A 15,753-nucleotide genomic window follows, 5' to 3' on the forward strand; every position below is an offset into this window, starting at 1 on the left:
CCAAGTTCCCCGAGCCCCCCAAACCGAAACCAAAACACATTCTCGGGGGCAATCTCTCCACTCTGGCGTCTAATTTGCATTCGCATGGCCCACAGATACGGCCACCTTTACGGCGCAAAGATACAGATACAGATACAGAGGTCCAGATACAAATGCAGCTTGCATCTGTGCAATTAACATAATTTCAGCTACGCTCTCTTGGACAAAATGCCGAGGCTGCACTGAAAATTTGCATTTCGAAAAACACGTGAAACAATTTAAATGTAGCTACTGAATGTTTAAATTGATGTTCCCATATCTAACAAATGATCTTTATTTGAAGTAAAACGGTTTTTATTAATTTCATTTTCAGACCGTATATTGTCTGATGCCATATTGCCTCATTTACTATATCTTTATATTTATTTAGCTAATTTCAAACAATATTACACTCAGATCACGTTAAATAATATGTCTAATCTTTTATATCGTAAACAAGATCTTTATTTGCACACCGCCGAGTTCAATCACTTAATGACTAATTCGTATCAAAACTGCTTGTCTTATTATCTTCAGCAAGTCTCGGTTATTTGCCATGTGTTATGTGATCGTTTTCTTGTCAAAGTCTAATAAACGTTTTTTATTTCTCAGCCTTTTTGCTTGTGGCACTTATTATTACGGGTCCGTCGAAGCTGTGTCAAAACTAGACTCAGATTTCCCAAAGGGTGTGTTGGGGATCAGTGCAAAAGGTTTAAAGCGTGTGAAGTGCTTATTGTTTGGCTGTCTCTGCGGTATTATATAAAATGCTTTTAATGTATTTAATTGTTACGTGTTTTGCGCACTTTGTGTGTCACAAAAAGTGAGTGTATGGAGTAGGGGGCAATGTTTATGTCGGCCAATAAAACCAGAACCTGCTTGGGGAAACACTATTACATATACGACTGCTAATTAGCAGAGCTTGAGCCCGATTTTTTCCAAATTGGACTAGTAATCTTTTAGCTGGCAAATATGCAAAGTGTCTTATGCCCTTTTTGTTTAGGCCATTTGGGTTATTTATTTCTTTTCTGTATTAGCTGTAATGAATGATACCGGTTTTTAAAGCTTTAAGGAAGCAACCTCAATTAATTTTAAGTAACAGCTAAAGAAACGTTCGCTAAAATGTTACAAATTTGATTACTAGGCAACATCTTGCTGTCATCTGCAACAAACGCCAGCAAATTGAACAAGACGTTGACTAGAATCCGCCACTGGCGACATTAACAAACAAATCCCCCGAGATGGAGCAGACATCCAGTTTATGAATATCCACATATCTATTTTTTTGGATATTGGGATGGGATGTGTGTCAATCGAACGATCGAGGCAGCTCAAACAAAAACACTCACTCACATCAGGGGGCGCCAAAAACCTGCTGGCTGGGAAATTGTTTTTGTTTCGGCATTTTTGCTCAGAAATATTGCAAGATATGTAAACAGGAACACAGACGGTTGCCTGGTACCATGACACATTTACCAACATTTTTGATATTGTTGTTATCTTTGTTGCTGTTGTATCTGGCGGATGACAAATCTGGCAAGGCATTCGGGCCACCTGTTGTTGTTGTTGTTGCTGCTGGTATTGCTGTTGTTGTTATTATTGTGGCACGGAAAAGCAAACAAACAACACCGCTGGGGCTCTGCCTCGTGTCTTGTGTCTCATGTCTCGTTTTGCCAGCACAGCCAAAATAACATAAAAGTTGGCTAAAAAACTGCAATATACCCGACTTTAAACAACAAGCCGGAATGCTCTACCCCCAATCGAAGTATTTAAAAATAGAATTGAAAATCCTAATAAATAAAGATTTTTCTATTATCCCAAGGGTCTCATTAGCAGATTTTAATTACTATATAAATTTTATAAATATTATTATTTGTATATTTTCCTTACTAACATGGAGATATTTTATAAATATTTTTCTAAATCAAAAAGCACATAGAATTAACTTTTCTTTTCAACTGCTTCCCAACCAACAAGAAGCACCATTTTAACTCAGAATTCGTAACCAAGATTTTATTTCCTACAATCGAAGTAAGCAAGTCGCATTATTTTAAGCCTGAACTGTTTTCAACACTTTCCCTAGTCGTGAAAGCAACATTCTGAATTTCAATTGTACATTGAGGAAGTTTCTTTAAAATTTCAAAAAATTAAAATCCTTTTAAAATGGTAAAAACGAGACGACCGAAAAGATCAAGGAGGGACGCCATGTATGGTGCACTTAATATCGAAGAAGATCCCGAACTTCACGCCCTTATACTGAATATTTTTCGAATACTGGATGCCATGCCCGAAGCAGGTTGATGGGAGTCCTTGTTAGGAAAAGCTTCGCACAGGAGTTACATTAATTGTCTGAATCGAGTGAATTAAATTTTGTTGGTCAAACGGTTTGCGTTTCTGTGCAGCCTTTTCGCATTGTAGAGTAGACTTGAAACGACTTTCGATGTCGCCATTAGCAGAGTTTTCTCTGTTTGGAAAATTTTGTGTGCGATCGGAGTGAAAGAGACGGAGCAGCTCTGCCGCCTGGCTGGAAGGTTATATAATAACAGGCCAGTCGATGGAGAGAAGCGACCCGAGTGGGTTGCCACTGCCACTGCATCTGCGACTACGACTGCAAAATGGTTAGTGCAATCAACCTGAAATTGGAATGCCATGCAATTGGAATTCGTTACCAAATATTGATGACAGTAATAGCCACTGCCGAGGGTCCCAAGTTTCTGAGACCAAGAAATCACTTTACATAATCGCCGGGAGAAGAGCCAGTCCCGCCGAACCCAGCTGAACCGCTAATAAAATACCCCAAAACTACCATGTTACGCAGGCCCCCAGTTGGGTGATAGAAAACGCCCCACCTAACTGGGACTTTCTGCCGCCTTCGGCCTGATTGTAGTTATTTCGCTGGAACTTGCTATTTGAAGTCGCCTTAAACGTGGGTGTGCGGCGGGCGCCACAATTAAGTGGCGGTTTGCTTACCCACAGGGCGTATCCTTTCGCGGACTGGCTGTCTGGATCATTTCACAGGCGACCCAGTCTGAATTCCAGCTCTGATTTTGGCGGAAAATTAACTTGATTCATAAAAGTAGGGCAAAAGTCTTGTCAGTATCCGCACTGCACAATTTATCATTATAATTAAGCAAGATAGTAATAATTTAGCGAAATAGTTATTTGACTTTTAGCCCAATGTATCAAAAAATATAATGTGGGAAGAAATATAAAGACATGTTAATTTCCAAACTATATATATATATATAATTCAGCATCATTTAATTATATAGCTGAAAGAAACTTTATATTTCTCATGACGTTTTTTTTTTAACTAGAACGTTCAAGTTAAATTGGCCACTAAAATTTTATGCTCATCAAAAGATGGGTACTCCAAGGCCTTAACGCCTTTAAGCAAAAGCTGTTTTAGCTCAGGGCAGTGCTAGTCACTCGTTCGTTCCCCTCGGGCTAGAAGTTCGAAGCAATTGGGAGCGGATTAAGAGCCATTAAAGTGTAAGCACTATAATTAAGGCGCTCCCGAGTAGTTAAACCCCAGCCCGTGGCGATGTCAAGTGCGCTAATTAAGCACTTCAGACACTTTGTTTATATTTGCGAGCGTAAGATGATATGGAAATGAGATGGTCGGCCGGAAAGTGTGTCAACCACAGGGCAAACACAGAAATATGGGTCACCACGCACTCCTCACAAGGTCATTTACAAGAGGCTGAGGACAACCGAGATATTAAAGACGGAAAAAAGTTTACCCTTTTCCCTCTACTCCCAATAAACATTTTCAGTGTCATGCTGTGATGCGGGATAAGAGCAAAACAAAAATCACAAAATTCGGACTGCAGCGGACAAACAAATTACAAGAAAAAAAGTTAACTCGCGCCTTGCGACCTTGAGATCGGCGGCATTAACCTATTACGCAACATCGGGTAATTTTCCACCTTTGAACGAGGGAATGCGCTTTTTTTGGATTTTTGGCTTTGCGATTGCAAAAGTAACTCTCAAACTAAAGTTATAACTACATAGTTGATATTAATTTTCACAAAGAAACTTCGCATTTTGGAACTAATTGTTCCAATTATACCTAAAAAGTGGCAAACAATTGATTTTTTCTACACATTGTTACAATATTTATCAGGGCATTGCTTTGATCTAAGTGTTGACCATATATATATTTTTAACAATTTTCGAACATAAAAGAGCTCCTTTCAATGTTTAAAGCTCCAACAGCACATTTTGGGATAATTTTCTGCGATAATTTCGCTTCCCGAAATTCCGACGCACGCAGTGTTGTAAGAATCTCAGTGAAGCCGAAAAAGCCCCAGATACTCGTAATTGCAGTCGTAACAATCCGGGCACGATAATAACGAAAAGTGCAGCAACAACACCATAATAATCACAGCAGTCAAAAGAAGTTGATGGCCCTGCTCCTGCCCCACAATTGATTGCATGTGGCACGTGTTCATGACATTCCTCCAAGTCCAAGTCCGATGGCCATGCGATTCTGCAGCCCACTTAAGTGCATTGCTATACGTTTGCTTGCCTTGAAGCTGCAGATCATATATGATCATTCGAAATCGGTGATCGATTCAGCATCAATTGTCTGCACCTCGGCAGTATTGTTGCACACTGCACTGTTCACTAATGTATGTAAATTGAACTGTAAGAAAAACAATTTTAAAAATAATCTTCAGATGCACTAAAAATGTCTATATGCAGCTCATAAATCAATCAAGAAGTTCACCGCGAAAATAAATTCTTCGAGGGCAACGCTGTCCAACGTTTGCGAAGCTTCGTTTTTTATTTTCGCCACTTTTGATTGCTGATGGGATGTGGTAAGAATGCATGTAAAAATGGTTATTGAATTTATGATTAATGCCTGAGCGCAGTTGTCATTGAAGGCCCGACAAATTGGCCGGCCAAGGCCAACCGGTGCGGCAAGAAATCGGAGATAAACGGGAAGAGCTCGTTGCCAAAGCTGCTGCTGGTGGGAACAGAGAGCTAAACACAAGGTCCAGTGAATCCCAAGATGCAGACGGCAAACGCGGCGGCGAAACTTTAACAAAACAAATGAGCAATCACAACAAATCGCGCAATGATATATGTATGTACACATGTACATTTAGGGGAGTGCTGCTCCCGAACTCCCGCCTTCAGCCAGGCGCGGCACAAAGCCAAATAGTGTGTAATTCAGCCTGCATTTTAATTTAGCCAAATGCAGACGTAACCCGGTGCCAGGCCAAATATTTCGTCAGTCGGGGTCTTGGGATGGGGGCTACAATTGCAATTGCCTTGGCGGCAACCGCCGAACACGCAACCAAGTCACTAAGACGCTCTGTACGTGCCAAAAGATCCAACGATCCAGCCATCCAGCGATCCAACGACCCAACGCCTAACGGCTAAACGGATCGAACCCAGAGACACGCCGCGTCCAACGAAAAACTTTTGCGGCCGAACGAAAGCGAAATGAAACGAAAGACTTAGGCAAAAAACTTGATTGGCACGCGACAAACTTTGAGTGCGAAGTGGGCAAGAGGGGGTGGGGTGTTATGTTGCATTGGGGGCGTCGAACATTTCGGTTTGATTAGCTGACTAATCTGGGAGAGTTGAGCTAGGTCGGTAAAATGTACACTTGCAGAAAATTGTGTTATAATAATTTGAATTGAAATTCTTAAGAGGCAAGTTACTATAAATTTCCATCAGCAACATTTTATTTCGACTAGTTTACTAAACAAAATGACGTAAAGACGATAGCAATCTTTCTAAAACACCAAGAAGTTTTATAAAATAATAACAATGTGTTCGTAAATAATTGGTATAATACATCCAATAAGTATATGTATTTACAGTGCATAATCACACAAGTGGCATTCAAGTCACCATTAAGTCTTGGGAAAAGAAACAAACAAATTGAGATCAGTTTAAGCCCGATCATTACGATCCACAAAACTCGCGATCCACAAGAGCCGGCTCAAACAAGTTGGCCCGCAGATCGTGGCTGCAATTCGAGCCTAGCTCAGCTCATTCTGCCTACGAAGCCGCCAGTCGAACGACGAATCTCAAGCCAGACGGTTGCCATCGCACATTTCAAATCTCGCGCCAAGATCAAGTGAATCGGAATACGAGTATCTTACTCATACATCGCGCTCTTCGTGGGAATTCGTTCCACGATCCAAAGTCGATCCGAAGGATACCGGCGAGACATTCGGGGTGCCAAAGCGCCACACGTAACTGACAACAGTGTGACGAAAGCGGGAGAAAAAAGATAGTGGCGACGTAACCGTTACGCTTAAGTGCAAGCAACTGTTGCATTTGCCAATTTGCCCCATTTTGTGTGTCCGACTGAGCGTGAGCGTTGTTTGGCCAGCCAGTGAGTAGTGAGTGAGTGTCTGGAGTGAGTGTCGCCTTGAGTGCCTGAGTATTTGAAGTTTGGGTACGATTGCCCCCTTGCCGGCCTTTCGATGCGGCCCACCGTCGAGGTCAAGGGTCGCCTGCTGATGACCCTGCTGCTGCACTGCCTCGTGGCTCTGGAGGTGTGCGGACGGGCCGGTGCCTTCACCCTCCTCTCGCCCTTCAGCTACAGCTCCCTGAGCTTCAAGAACCTGCTCAACTCCGTACTGCTCTCGAGCAACCCCAACCTTGCCGGCGGCGGAAGGAACCTCAAGTCGGATGTCCTCGAGGATGCCTCCCTCATCACGGTGAGTCTTTCCTCATAGAATGTGATTCGAAATAAATCGAATAATAAATCGAATCAGAAAGCCTCTTATTAGAATCTTACATCTGTTGATTATTGTTGGGTTTGACCACGCAAATGTGTATTGGCACTTTATCAAGTATAATTAAAGAGAGGTGCAGCTATTTTAGTATTTGCCTTTGAATTAACTCGCAAAACTTTAATATTTTTGCTTATAACTATTAATGTGGCTGGCATTTTATAAATGTTATAAAATAATTTTTTTTATTTATCAATTATATGTTTATTTTTTTATTTGTACCCAAAACAGTACTTTTTAACAAAGCTGTTTTAATTTAAAAACGCAGTCCAAGTCGGTCAAAACTCCACGCTTGAGTTCCCATTGCATTGACATTGGATTTCCACGGCGATTTTGTGTTGTGCCTATAACACCACTGAATAGATTCTTCTATACAGCATTATTCTGCTCTACTGGTATTTACTTTAGTCGAACAGTTTTTGTGTGTCATATAAATTTACACTTTTCACTCCACACAGCCGAAAGAAAGTTCCCGTTCTCGGAGTTCGTTGACTCCACATACGAGTATTCGTGTGAGAACTAAATATTACGGGTTTTATTTGAACTGTCTAGTGTCACCTGGTGGTAATGGTCACCTGTCGTGATCAACTGCAGTTGCCACTGCACTTTCCATCCGCTTCCCTTTGTTTTTTTATGTTTGAAGAGAAAGGGGGAGTTGCCGTAACTTGTGTACATTTCGTAGCCTTTTTATGGCGTTAATCATGTCTAACTTCAGTGAGTGAGTTAACACCGCTGCGAGTACGTAACTGATGGATTTATTTCTAGAGCTAAGGCTAATTAAAAGGTTTACGAACCATCATTGCTGGCGTGAAGTAACGCCGAGGTGTATGACTCAATAGGTGACAGAATGAACTGCATAGGGAATTCCACATTGAATGGAACCGAATCAGGTTTTATATTTATTTGCTCATAGTCTTCAAACCCACTTACAACAAAACAAAAGCCGGGCTTAGCCTTCGTTGAAATGGATCCAATACGAAACAATCATTTTACGGCAGTCACAGAAACCAGAGTTCGTTTAATGAGTTGGGCTTTTAGAATTGATAGCCGTAATAAGTGCGAACTGACCTTGAGCTCATTTACAACGCTCACGTGCCCAGCAATTAGATCAACATTTTCATGGGGCATTTGTTCACCCAATTGTAAACGCTTGCGGGTGCTTTTCCATGGCTTTTCAAAACCGAATTATCTCAAGGCCAGGAAATTTGCATTTCACATGGTGTCGCCGAGAAAGACCACATTTAGCCAGCCAAATATCAAAGATCACACCGAGCTGAAGATTACCCAATCCGATGTTCGCTTTCGTGTTCGCAGGGTGGGGTCAACAAACAGACGGGCGAAAATTAACAAAGCCAATAAACCAAAGCAAAGCCGAAGGAAAAGAGTTATTAACAAGTGTTCAAGCATATAGTACGTTTGCCCACGATAACGTAACGTATTTATGCGATTTACGTGATTCGAGCCGTTGCGCAGACCCAGAAACTAATAAAGGGAGAAATATATACATATGTATATACCTACCTATATGTATATGTAGTAACCTGGCATATTGTCAACCCAAGTGGCTCCGTACTTTTCAAGTGAATCTTATGCAAAGTCATGGCTGGGCTTTCGAACGCGTTCACAGGCGCGTGTCTGCAATGTAACTAAATTGGGAACAAAACACCAGGCCTCTTCACATTTTCTGCACGTTGCCCAATTGCATAATCAAGGCGCTTGGAAGATGGCCAGATATGTATCTATGTTTGTATGTAGCTATGTAAGTAACTATCGCACAGAGGGACACCTCTCGCGGCAAACAATAACAAATTGAAATTGTCAACGCCACAATGATCAACGTGCAATTAGGCTAACCTGTCCACGTCCGCAGCGCTTGACTGACTTTGAAATATGGGTTAGCAGTCTGCCCGCCTTCCGCCCACCGCCCACCACCCACTGCCCACTTCCCCCCCCACCACTCCCCCCAAAATGTCAACGAATAAAGCCCAAGGCTCTTTCCCCAATAATAAGGAAATAGTTTCGGCATTTGGCTTGGCTCTGGATATTTTGCGCTTTTGTTTTGCATAAAATTGTCTCGTTTTTGCTTTAATTTGAATTTAAAGATTTCCGCATTGTCTTTTCTTTTGGGGCCCAACATGTCGAGGATTGGCAAATGGATGTCGTTTGGACTGATTACGTCTGGGTGTTGTAATGAGTTGTAAAAGAAATTTCGAAGGCTTGAAATGTTGCCTTGCAATTTGATTATCCTTCTTTGATTGAATAACTCCAAATATAGGCTTCGAACCATTTTTACTAGTTCAACCAAATATCTGTAATATACTTAAACCATAATTACTTAATAACAATCGATTATACGCTAATTATAACCACTTGTTGGTATTCCAGCCGCCCTAATCGATTGAAGTAATTTGCATAAATCTGAACTCGCTGCTCCACTTGAGAGCAGGGTTCAAATGTGATTAACCTCTAAGATTTTGATGTCATTAAAACGATGTCAGTCGGCATCGGAACAAAGTCAGCACGGCGGCACAGAAAATGCAGCCAAAGAGCCAACATCGAACGAGAGGAGGAAAAACTGGTTGGGGTCGATGGCGATGACATCGAGACGTTTCGAACCGAACGGCAGTCATTATAATGACGATGATAAAAGCCGAAGTCAATATCAAGGTCAGTTACAAAATGAGCGATGCTCTCGAAGTGAATATCGACACTGAGCCCATCCAGCAGACCGTCCATCCGAAAAACTCAAGATTGGCGTATGCGTCTTCTCCACAATTGATCCACTGACGAGCTTAGCTCAAGTTCGGGCTGCAAAAGTGTTTTATGCAAATGAATCAAAGGCGCGCCACAAAGCCCCTTATAAATAGACCCTCTAACTTTGACACTGCAAAATTTGCATTGGGTTTTAGAGGAAAGCTACAAAGCAAACGAAATCATGAATGCCGATGCCCATGCACGCCCAAAGGTTCCATGCTTTTACAGTAGGTACTTCGCCTATGCGATTTAATCTTGTTACAAGGTATTAATTGGAAATATGAATACATTTCTTATTTTTGAAAAAAACTGTTAAAATGAGTGAATTTATTTAAGAAAACCGGTTGTGATACGATTTAAATAAAAGTTTGTTTTGCTGTAGGTCAGTGCTCACTGTACAATCAAGCACACACAACATTGCCAATTAGCATGGACACAAACCGGAGGCAGGCAAACACAAAAATTAGTGGGTCATGATGAGCATTATGTTAATCGCAACTCAAGACGATTTTGTAGGTGCCAATGAAGCATTTGCGGCTTTCAGTCGAATGAACGAAAAGTTCAGTTAGCAAAACAGTAAAAACTTGAAAAAGAAACCGACCATACGCTGTATACAAAATAGACGACTTACCAACAGACAGCCGCAATTCATTTTTGTATTGGGCCAGGTCGAAATCAGTGTAGTTCAACATTTACTTTTCCATCGGTCTCTCCCAGTCTCTGCTTCCATTTAAGCCACTCTTATATATTTAATTATAGTTTTTCCACGGCTTGCGCACATTGTTTGCCCGGCAATTTGTTTAATTTATTTACTGTGCGTTTTAAAATTTGCGTTAAATCAAATATTTCAATATTTGTGCACTTTTATTGTACTTTTGTCCATTAGTTTTCTGTTAACAGCTTATTGCATTTCCATATGATTGGATTTAATCATGGAATACGGCAATATTTATTTTAGTAAAAAATTATGAAAAAATCCATGCTATATCAATAGGATTAGTTGAATTCTGTTTTTTCGGTGCTTGCGACGTGATTAATTCAATAGCAATATCTGCAAAAAATGTGGACAACATATTAATGCTAAACAATTAATAACTGAACATTGTAACATAATGATTTGGTAAATTTTACATTATTTTGTGACTGTGATTAAATGAATTTATTCACAACCCGGTGATAAATATTACAATTAATTTAATACGTTAACGCACATGGCCATTTTCTTGTCCACAGATAAGTATTGCAGAAACTTTTATTACTGAACATTTGTCGTGTGGTGCGAATTTCAAAACTTCCCGAGATTGGCCAACACGCTGGGCGGGAAAATCCAGCTGCCGGCAGCACTTTGTTGCATTTTGAGCATCTTGCAACGCCTTCTCGGCGCTTCGCAAATATTGGCCGGCTGTTTGGCCAAATGTGTGTCAAGCTAAGAAAAACAAAAACTTTGCCGGGTAGCATCGCCAGCAGCTGTTGCAATTTTTTCGGGGCTTGGCCAAGTCACTTTCTGTGGCTTCTCTGCACCCCGTTCGCACGTTCATTCATTCTCGAAACAAAGAAATTACGTAAGACAAAAGGCAAGGAAACTGCCAAAAAAAAAACAAAAACACACACAAAAATAAAGCTGAGAAAAATACAAATAAACCTAATTTATGCTTGAACATTTGGCAAAAATCGGCCGAATACAAAACATGCAGAAACGGAGCAGGAAAAAAACATTTCACTGGCTTACTTTGCGTACCACTTCCTCATGTTGTCCAACCAGCCGGCAAGTCAATTGGCCAATTGCAGTGTTTATATTATTTTCTGGCCAACAACAGGTGGGGCTATTCGCTGCCAAGGTTAATTAAAATGCAGAGTCTCTCTTCTTTCTGTAGTTTTTCCACTCATTTCAGCTGATTTTTGTTTGCTCGCTTTGAAATTTGGGTAATCGCGTGCTTATAACTTAATTTCAACAATGGTGTTATGAGATTTTCTTACGGCCACCCACTACCCGACCGGCTTACATAATCCCAGAAACTTATCAAACGTATCACGGACTTCTGAAAAACCTATAAATTCATTTGCCAGCAGGAAGAAAAATATGCTGTCATACAGTGCGTATGCGTGATACGTGACTGGGTTAAACTATGGCGATGTACTTATAGAGCTTGCCGGTGGATTTTGCGTTTTTGCGTTTTGAGTTCCAATAAAGCATCGCCAATGCCTTGCTTTATAGTTTGCCCGATACTTTTATTTTCATCGGTGACCATAAAGCAGTTCTATAAGGTTCTGTAAGTGATTATGGTTGCCAGAATGCAACTTTACCTGTCTACCTCTGAAATAATCTACTGCAACTATTGCACTTAAGCTCAAGCAGTATCCCCTCAAGTTCTGGACCACAACAGCCTGTCTGGTAACTTTATTAGCTTGTTGATGCTGCAAATTAAAATTCATTACTTCCAAATGACTGTGGTTAAGGCCAGGCGATTCTCCCTAGATGATAATGCTCCCAGTGGAGATTCGGTCTCCTCCACCTGCCCTTCCATTTGAACTATGCAAATTAACGGGGTAGAAACAAAAAGCAGTAAGGGTCCACCTACCCTGTGGAATGTGGAGCATGGCAACTCAATTTCACACTACCATGATTTGCACTTCTAACACCTTTCTCTGACTCTGACGCATTTTTCCTCAATTTTTTCATTTTTTCGCTCTTCCAGCCCAAATTAATACGCAAATATGGATATCCATCGGAAACCCACACGGTGGTGACGAAGGATGGCTATATCCTGGAAATGCATCGCATTCCCAAGAAGGGTGCTCAGCCGGTTCTCCTGATGCACGGCATTCTGGATACCTCCGCAACCTGGGTGCTGATGGGACCCAAGTCCGGATTAGGTAAGCGATATTATAGGCTGAAAAGGTTTGCTTTTACTTAAAAAGGACAAAGTATTTTGGCGCAAAAGTGATGTCATATTGACTGTATTTTTGGCTTTAAAAAACTATTCATAAGGAAGTAAGCAATTTAAATACTAACTAAACTTGATTTTAAATTTAATATTCAATAATATTATATTTGAGAATCAAACATAAGAGTAACTAAGTGAATTTTCCGTTTTCATTTTAATATTATAAATAACTTAATTATGTACATACATGTACGTCGCTGGCTTTTGCAATTTTCAGTACTCCTTTTGTAACATATGCAGAGGTATTTAATAAAAATTTCCAAAACGTATATTGAGTACCTGCATGTGATGTAAATTAATAAATTTCAATCTATTACCCAGGCTACATGCTCTCCGATCTGGGCTACGACGTGTGGATGGGCAACTCGCGGGGCAATCGGTATTCGAAAAACCACACCAGTTTGAACAGCGACTACCAGGAGTTCTGGGACTTCACCTTCCACGAGATGGGCAAGTACGACCTTCCGGCCAATATCGACTACATCCTGAGCAAGACGGGATACGAGCAGGTCCACTACATCGGCCACTCCCAGGGAACAGCCATCTTCTGGGTCCTGTGCTCCGAGCAGCCCGCCTACACCCAGAAGATAACCTCGATGCACGCCCTGGCGCCCATCGCCTACATCCACGACATGAAGAGCCCCCTGTTCCGCACCCTGGTCCTCTTCCTCGACTTTCTCACGGTGGGTGGTGGATCGGGTTTTGAATTTGGGCCTGGGCTCAGGCTCGGGGCCACCAGATGCGGCTGGGTCATTTTCCAATTTCCATGCCGTATTTCCACCACGTCTCATGCCGTTTTTTGTTTTTTTTTTTTTGTTTGCAGGCCGCCACACGAATGCTGCGCATCACAGAATTCATGCCCAACACAAAATTCCTAGTGGACCACAGCCAGGTTGTGTGCCACGACAACGCCATGACGCAGGACGTCTGCTCGAATATCCTGTTTTTGGTTGCCGGCTACAACTCCGAACAGCTGAACAAAGTAAGCAGGGGCACTGGGGAAAAAGGTTGACCAGTATTCTGGATAGGAACTCAAATTTTATTTCCAGTTTACGTAAGGTACGAAGTGATTTTAGCAGCTGGGCTTAATTTAGAAGGTTATTTATATCCTCAAACTTAATTTCAGTTTTTGGCTCAATTTTAAATAAATTTATTTAGCCTTGCAGTGTTCTTTTTGATTCCTCAAAGTCTCAATTCATTTTCCATATAATTTTTATAAAACTAAGGCATTGAAGCACATTTTTTCCAGTGTGCTAGAGCTGGTAGTATGATCCATAGGTGGGATTGGATTACGGGTGTGTTTTGGCCACGATTTCGCGTGACTCGCCAGAGAAATTGAGAGAGCCATCGATTTGGGTGTCCTCTTCGATTGTCTTCATTAAGTTGGCACTTAATTAACCCGCCTCGATTGGATTGTCGATAGGGATAGTTTGCATATCCGTTTGTGCCACAACATGTCGGTGCGGAATGTCCTTAATTGCTCACGACCGTTTGTGAGCCCAAATTACGTAAAGAGTTTGCAACTCGATACCTTTTTCGGGACCTGGCACAGTTCAGATGCCCACACAGTAACTCGGGTCTGCAATTATCGATGGGTTAAACGTATTTAAACACAACCAAAGTCCCCCAAGCGGCCACGATGTTTGCATTAAATATGCTCAATGCCCTGGCAAAACTTTGCCCGATAATCGAGCGCCAGCTAAACACCCGCAGAATCAAAATTATGGCCCACAAAGTGCGGTTGGCTTAAATTACTTGAACAAGATGTAAGTGTGAGGCTCTAGCTATATGTGGGATACAGAATGTAGGGGCATGACCTGACCTGGTGTCTGCCATTGAAAGGGTGTCATTATCTATTATGTCAACGGCCGCCAAGAGTGGGCGGCATCTTCTTGTTTGAAATTGGCATAATTAACTGGCAGGCCGGGATGCCGGGATGCCGGAGCAGCGAAAACAAGCGACAATGCATGCAAATTAGGCGCGATTCCATGGCCCGACATGAACCTGGTTGCTACTGGTCACCCAGTTGCTCCTCCCTCCATTGCTGCCTCCATGTGTTATAAATGGGGGGATAATGGCATGCTGGGCATTCGGAACATGGGTGCGCTGTTGTTACATTGTCCTGGAAACAGGTGTGGCATTCAGAATGGCTAATCATACACTTAACGTTATCACAAATGTAATTGTGTTTATCTTGGGCCAAAACCCAAAAGTCTTATTACTGGGTCGGTCAGTATAAGATGCGGCAAACCCAAGCATTTAACATTCCTTTTATTGGTGAGGATAAACAAGAATAAATATATAGGACCTTTAAAGTAGTTTATATATCCAAAATATGTTCTAAGTAATATGCATTTTATCCCTTTTAGACTATGCTTCCCGTCATGCTGAGCCACACGCCCTCGGGAGCTTCGATTAAGCAGCTGGAGCACTTTGGTCAGCTGATGAAGTCGGGCCACTTCCGGAAGTTCGACCGCGGCTATTTGCGCAATCAGCTGGAATACAATCGGATGACTCCGCCGGACTACGACTTGTCCAGGGTGAAAGTGCCGGTGGCACTGTATTACTCGGTGAATGATCTGCTCGTTTCCACCACGGGCGTGGACCGTTTGGCCCGGGAGCTGCCCAATGTGATCGACAAGTATTTGGTGCCCATGGAGCGTTTCAATCACCTCGACTTCCTGTGGGCCATCGATGTAAAGCCACTTGTATACAATCGCCTTGTGCGAAATGTGCGCCGGGTGGAGAATCATCGGGCCAAGCTTACGGCCAATTTGGCCAATTATCTGGCCATGCAGCTGCAGCGCCAGCAGCTCCGCCAGCAGATGCAGCAGCAGATGATGGAGGGACTGCCGCCCAATGTGCACCTGCCCCACGGATTGGGCATGGAAATGTTGGCCAGGACAACCACCTTTGCTCCGGCCACACATCCCACCACAACCATGCCCATGCCCATGCCCATGCCCACGACAACGACGGAGGATGCTGCGGAGGATGAGGGACTGACCACCAACGCCGCCGCTGCCGCCACCGCAACGGAAGTTTCGGCGTGACTTTGACGCCGTGTGGCCAAGCTCGTTTCGTTCCACTTCCATATGACTGTGATGACATTTTTAACAATTTACCGATCGCAGCATCGCCAAGTTCTCCGGCTGGAGGACCGCAGGTGCAATCACTCAGGCGCAATCCATTCCCATCCATCCAAGAAGCATCCCACAGAGAGCCCCAACTTCGATACGTCCACTTTTTACACCAGAATTGTTCGATTCGTCTTCTGT

The 15,753-nt window shown here is 42.3% G+C and overlaps 2 protein-coding genes across 2 annotated transcripts; both read left to right on the plus strand.

The window, feature by feature from the left end:
* The first annotated feature begins 2,082 nt into the window (after positions 1–2,082).
* On the plus strand, positions 2,083–2,397 carry LOC120443894. The gene has a single exon (XM_039623321.1). It carries the CDS (start codon positions 2,179–2,181, stop codon positions 2,314–2,316), a length of 138 nt encoding a protein of 45 aa, XP_039479255.1. The 5' UTR covers positions 2,083–2,178; the 3' UTR covers positions 2,317–2,397.
* A 3,675-nt stretch (positions 2,398–6,072) lies between these two features.
* LOC120443891 (lipase 3) lies at positions 6,073–15,753 on the plus strand. The gene is made up of 5 exons (XM_039623318.1): positions 6,073–6,701; positions 12,227–12,404; positions 12,797–13,158; positions 13,299–13,457; positions 14,845–15,753. The coding sequence occupies exons 1-5, from the start codon at positions 6,465–6,467 to the stop codon at positions 15,526–15,528; spliced, it is 1,620 nt and encodes a 539-aa protein (XP_039479252.1). The 5' UTR covers positions 6,073–6,464; the 3' UTR covers positions 15,529–15,753.

The sequence above is a fragment of the Drosophila santomea genome, chromosome 2L (assembly GCF_016746245.2).
Source record: "Drosophila santomea strain STO CAGO 1482 chromosome 2L, Prin_Dsan_1.1, whole genome shotgun sequence".
In the NCBI taxonomy this organism is placed as follows: Eukaryota; Metazoa; Arthropoda; class Insecta; order Diptera; family Drosophilidae; genus Drosophila; species Drosophila santomea.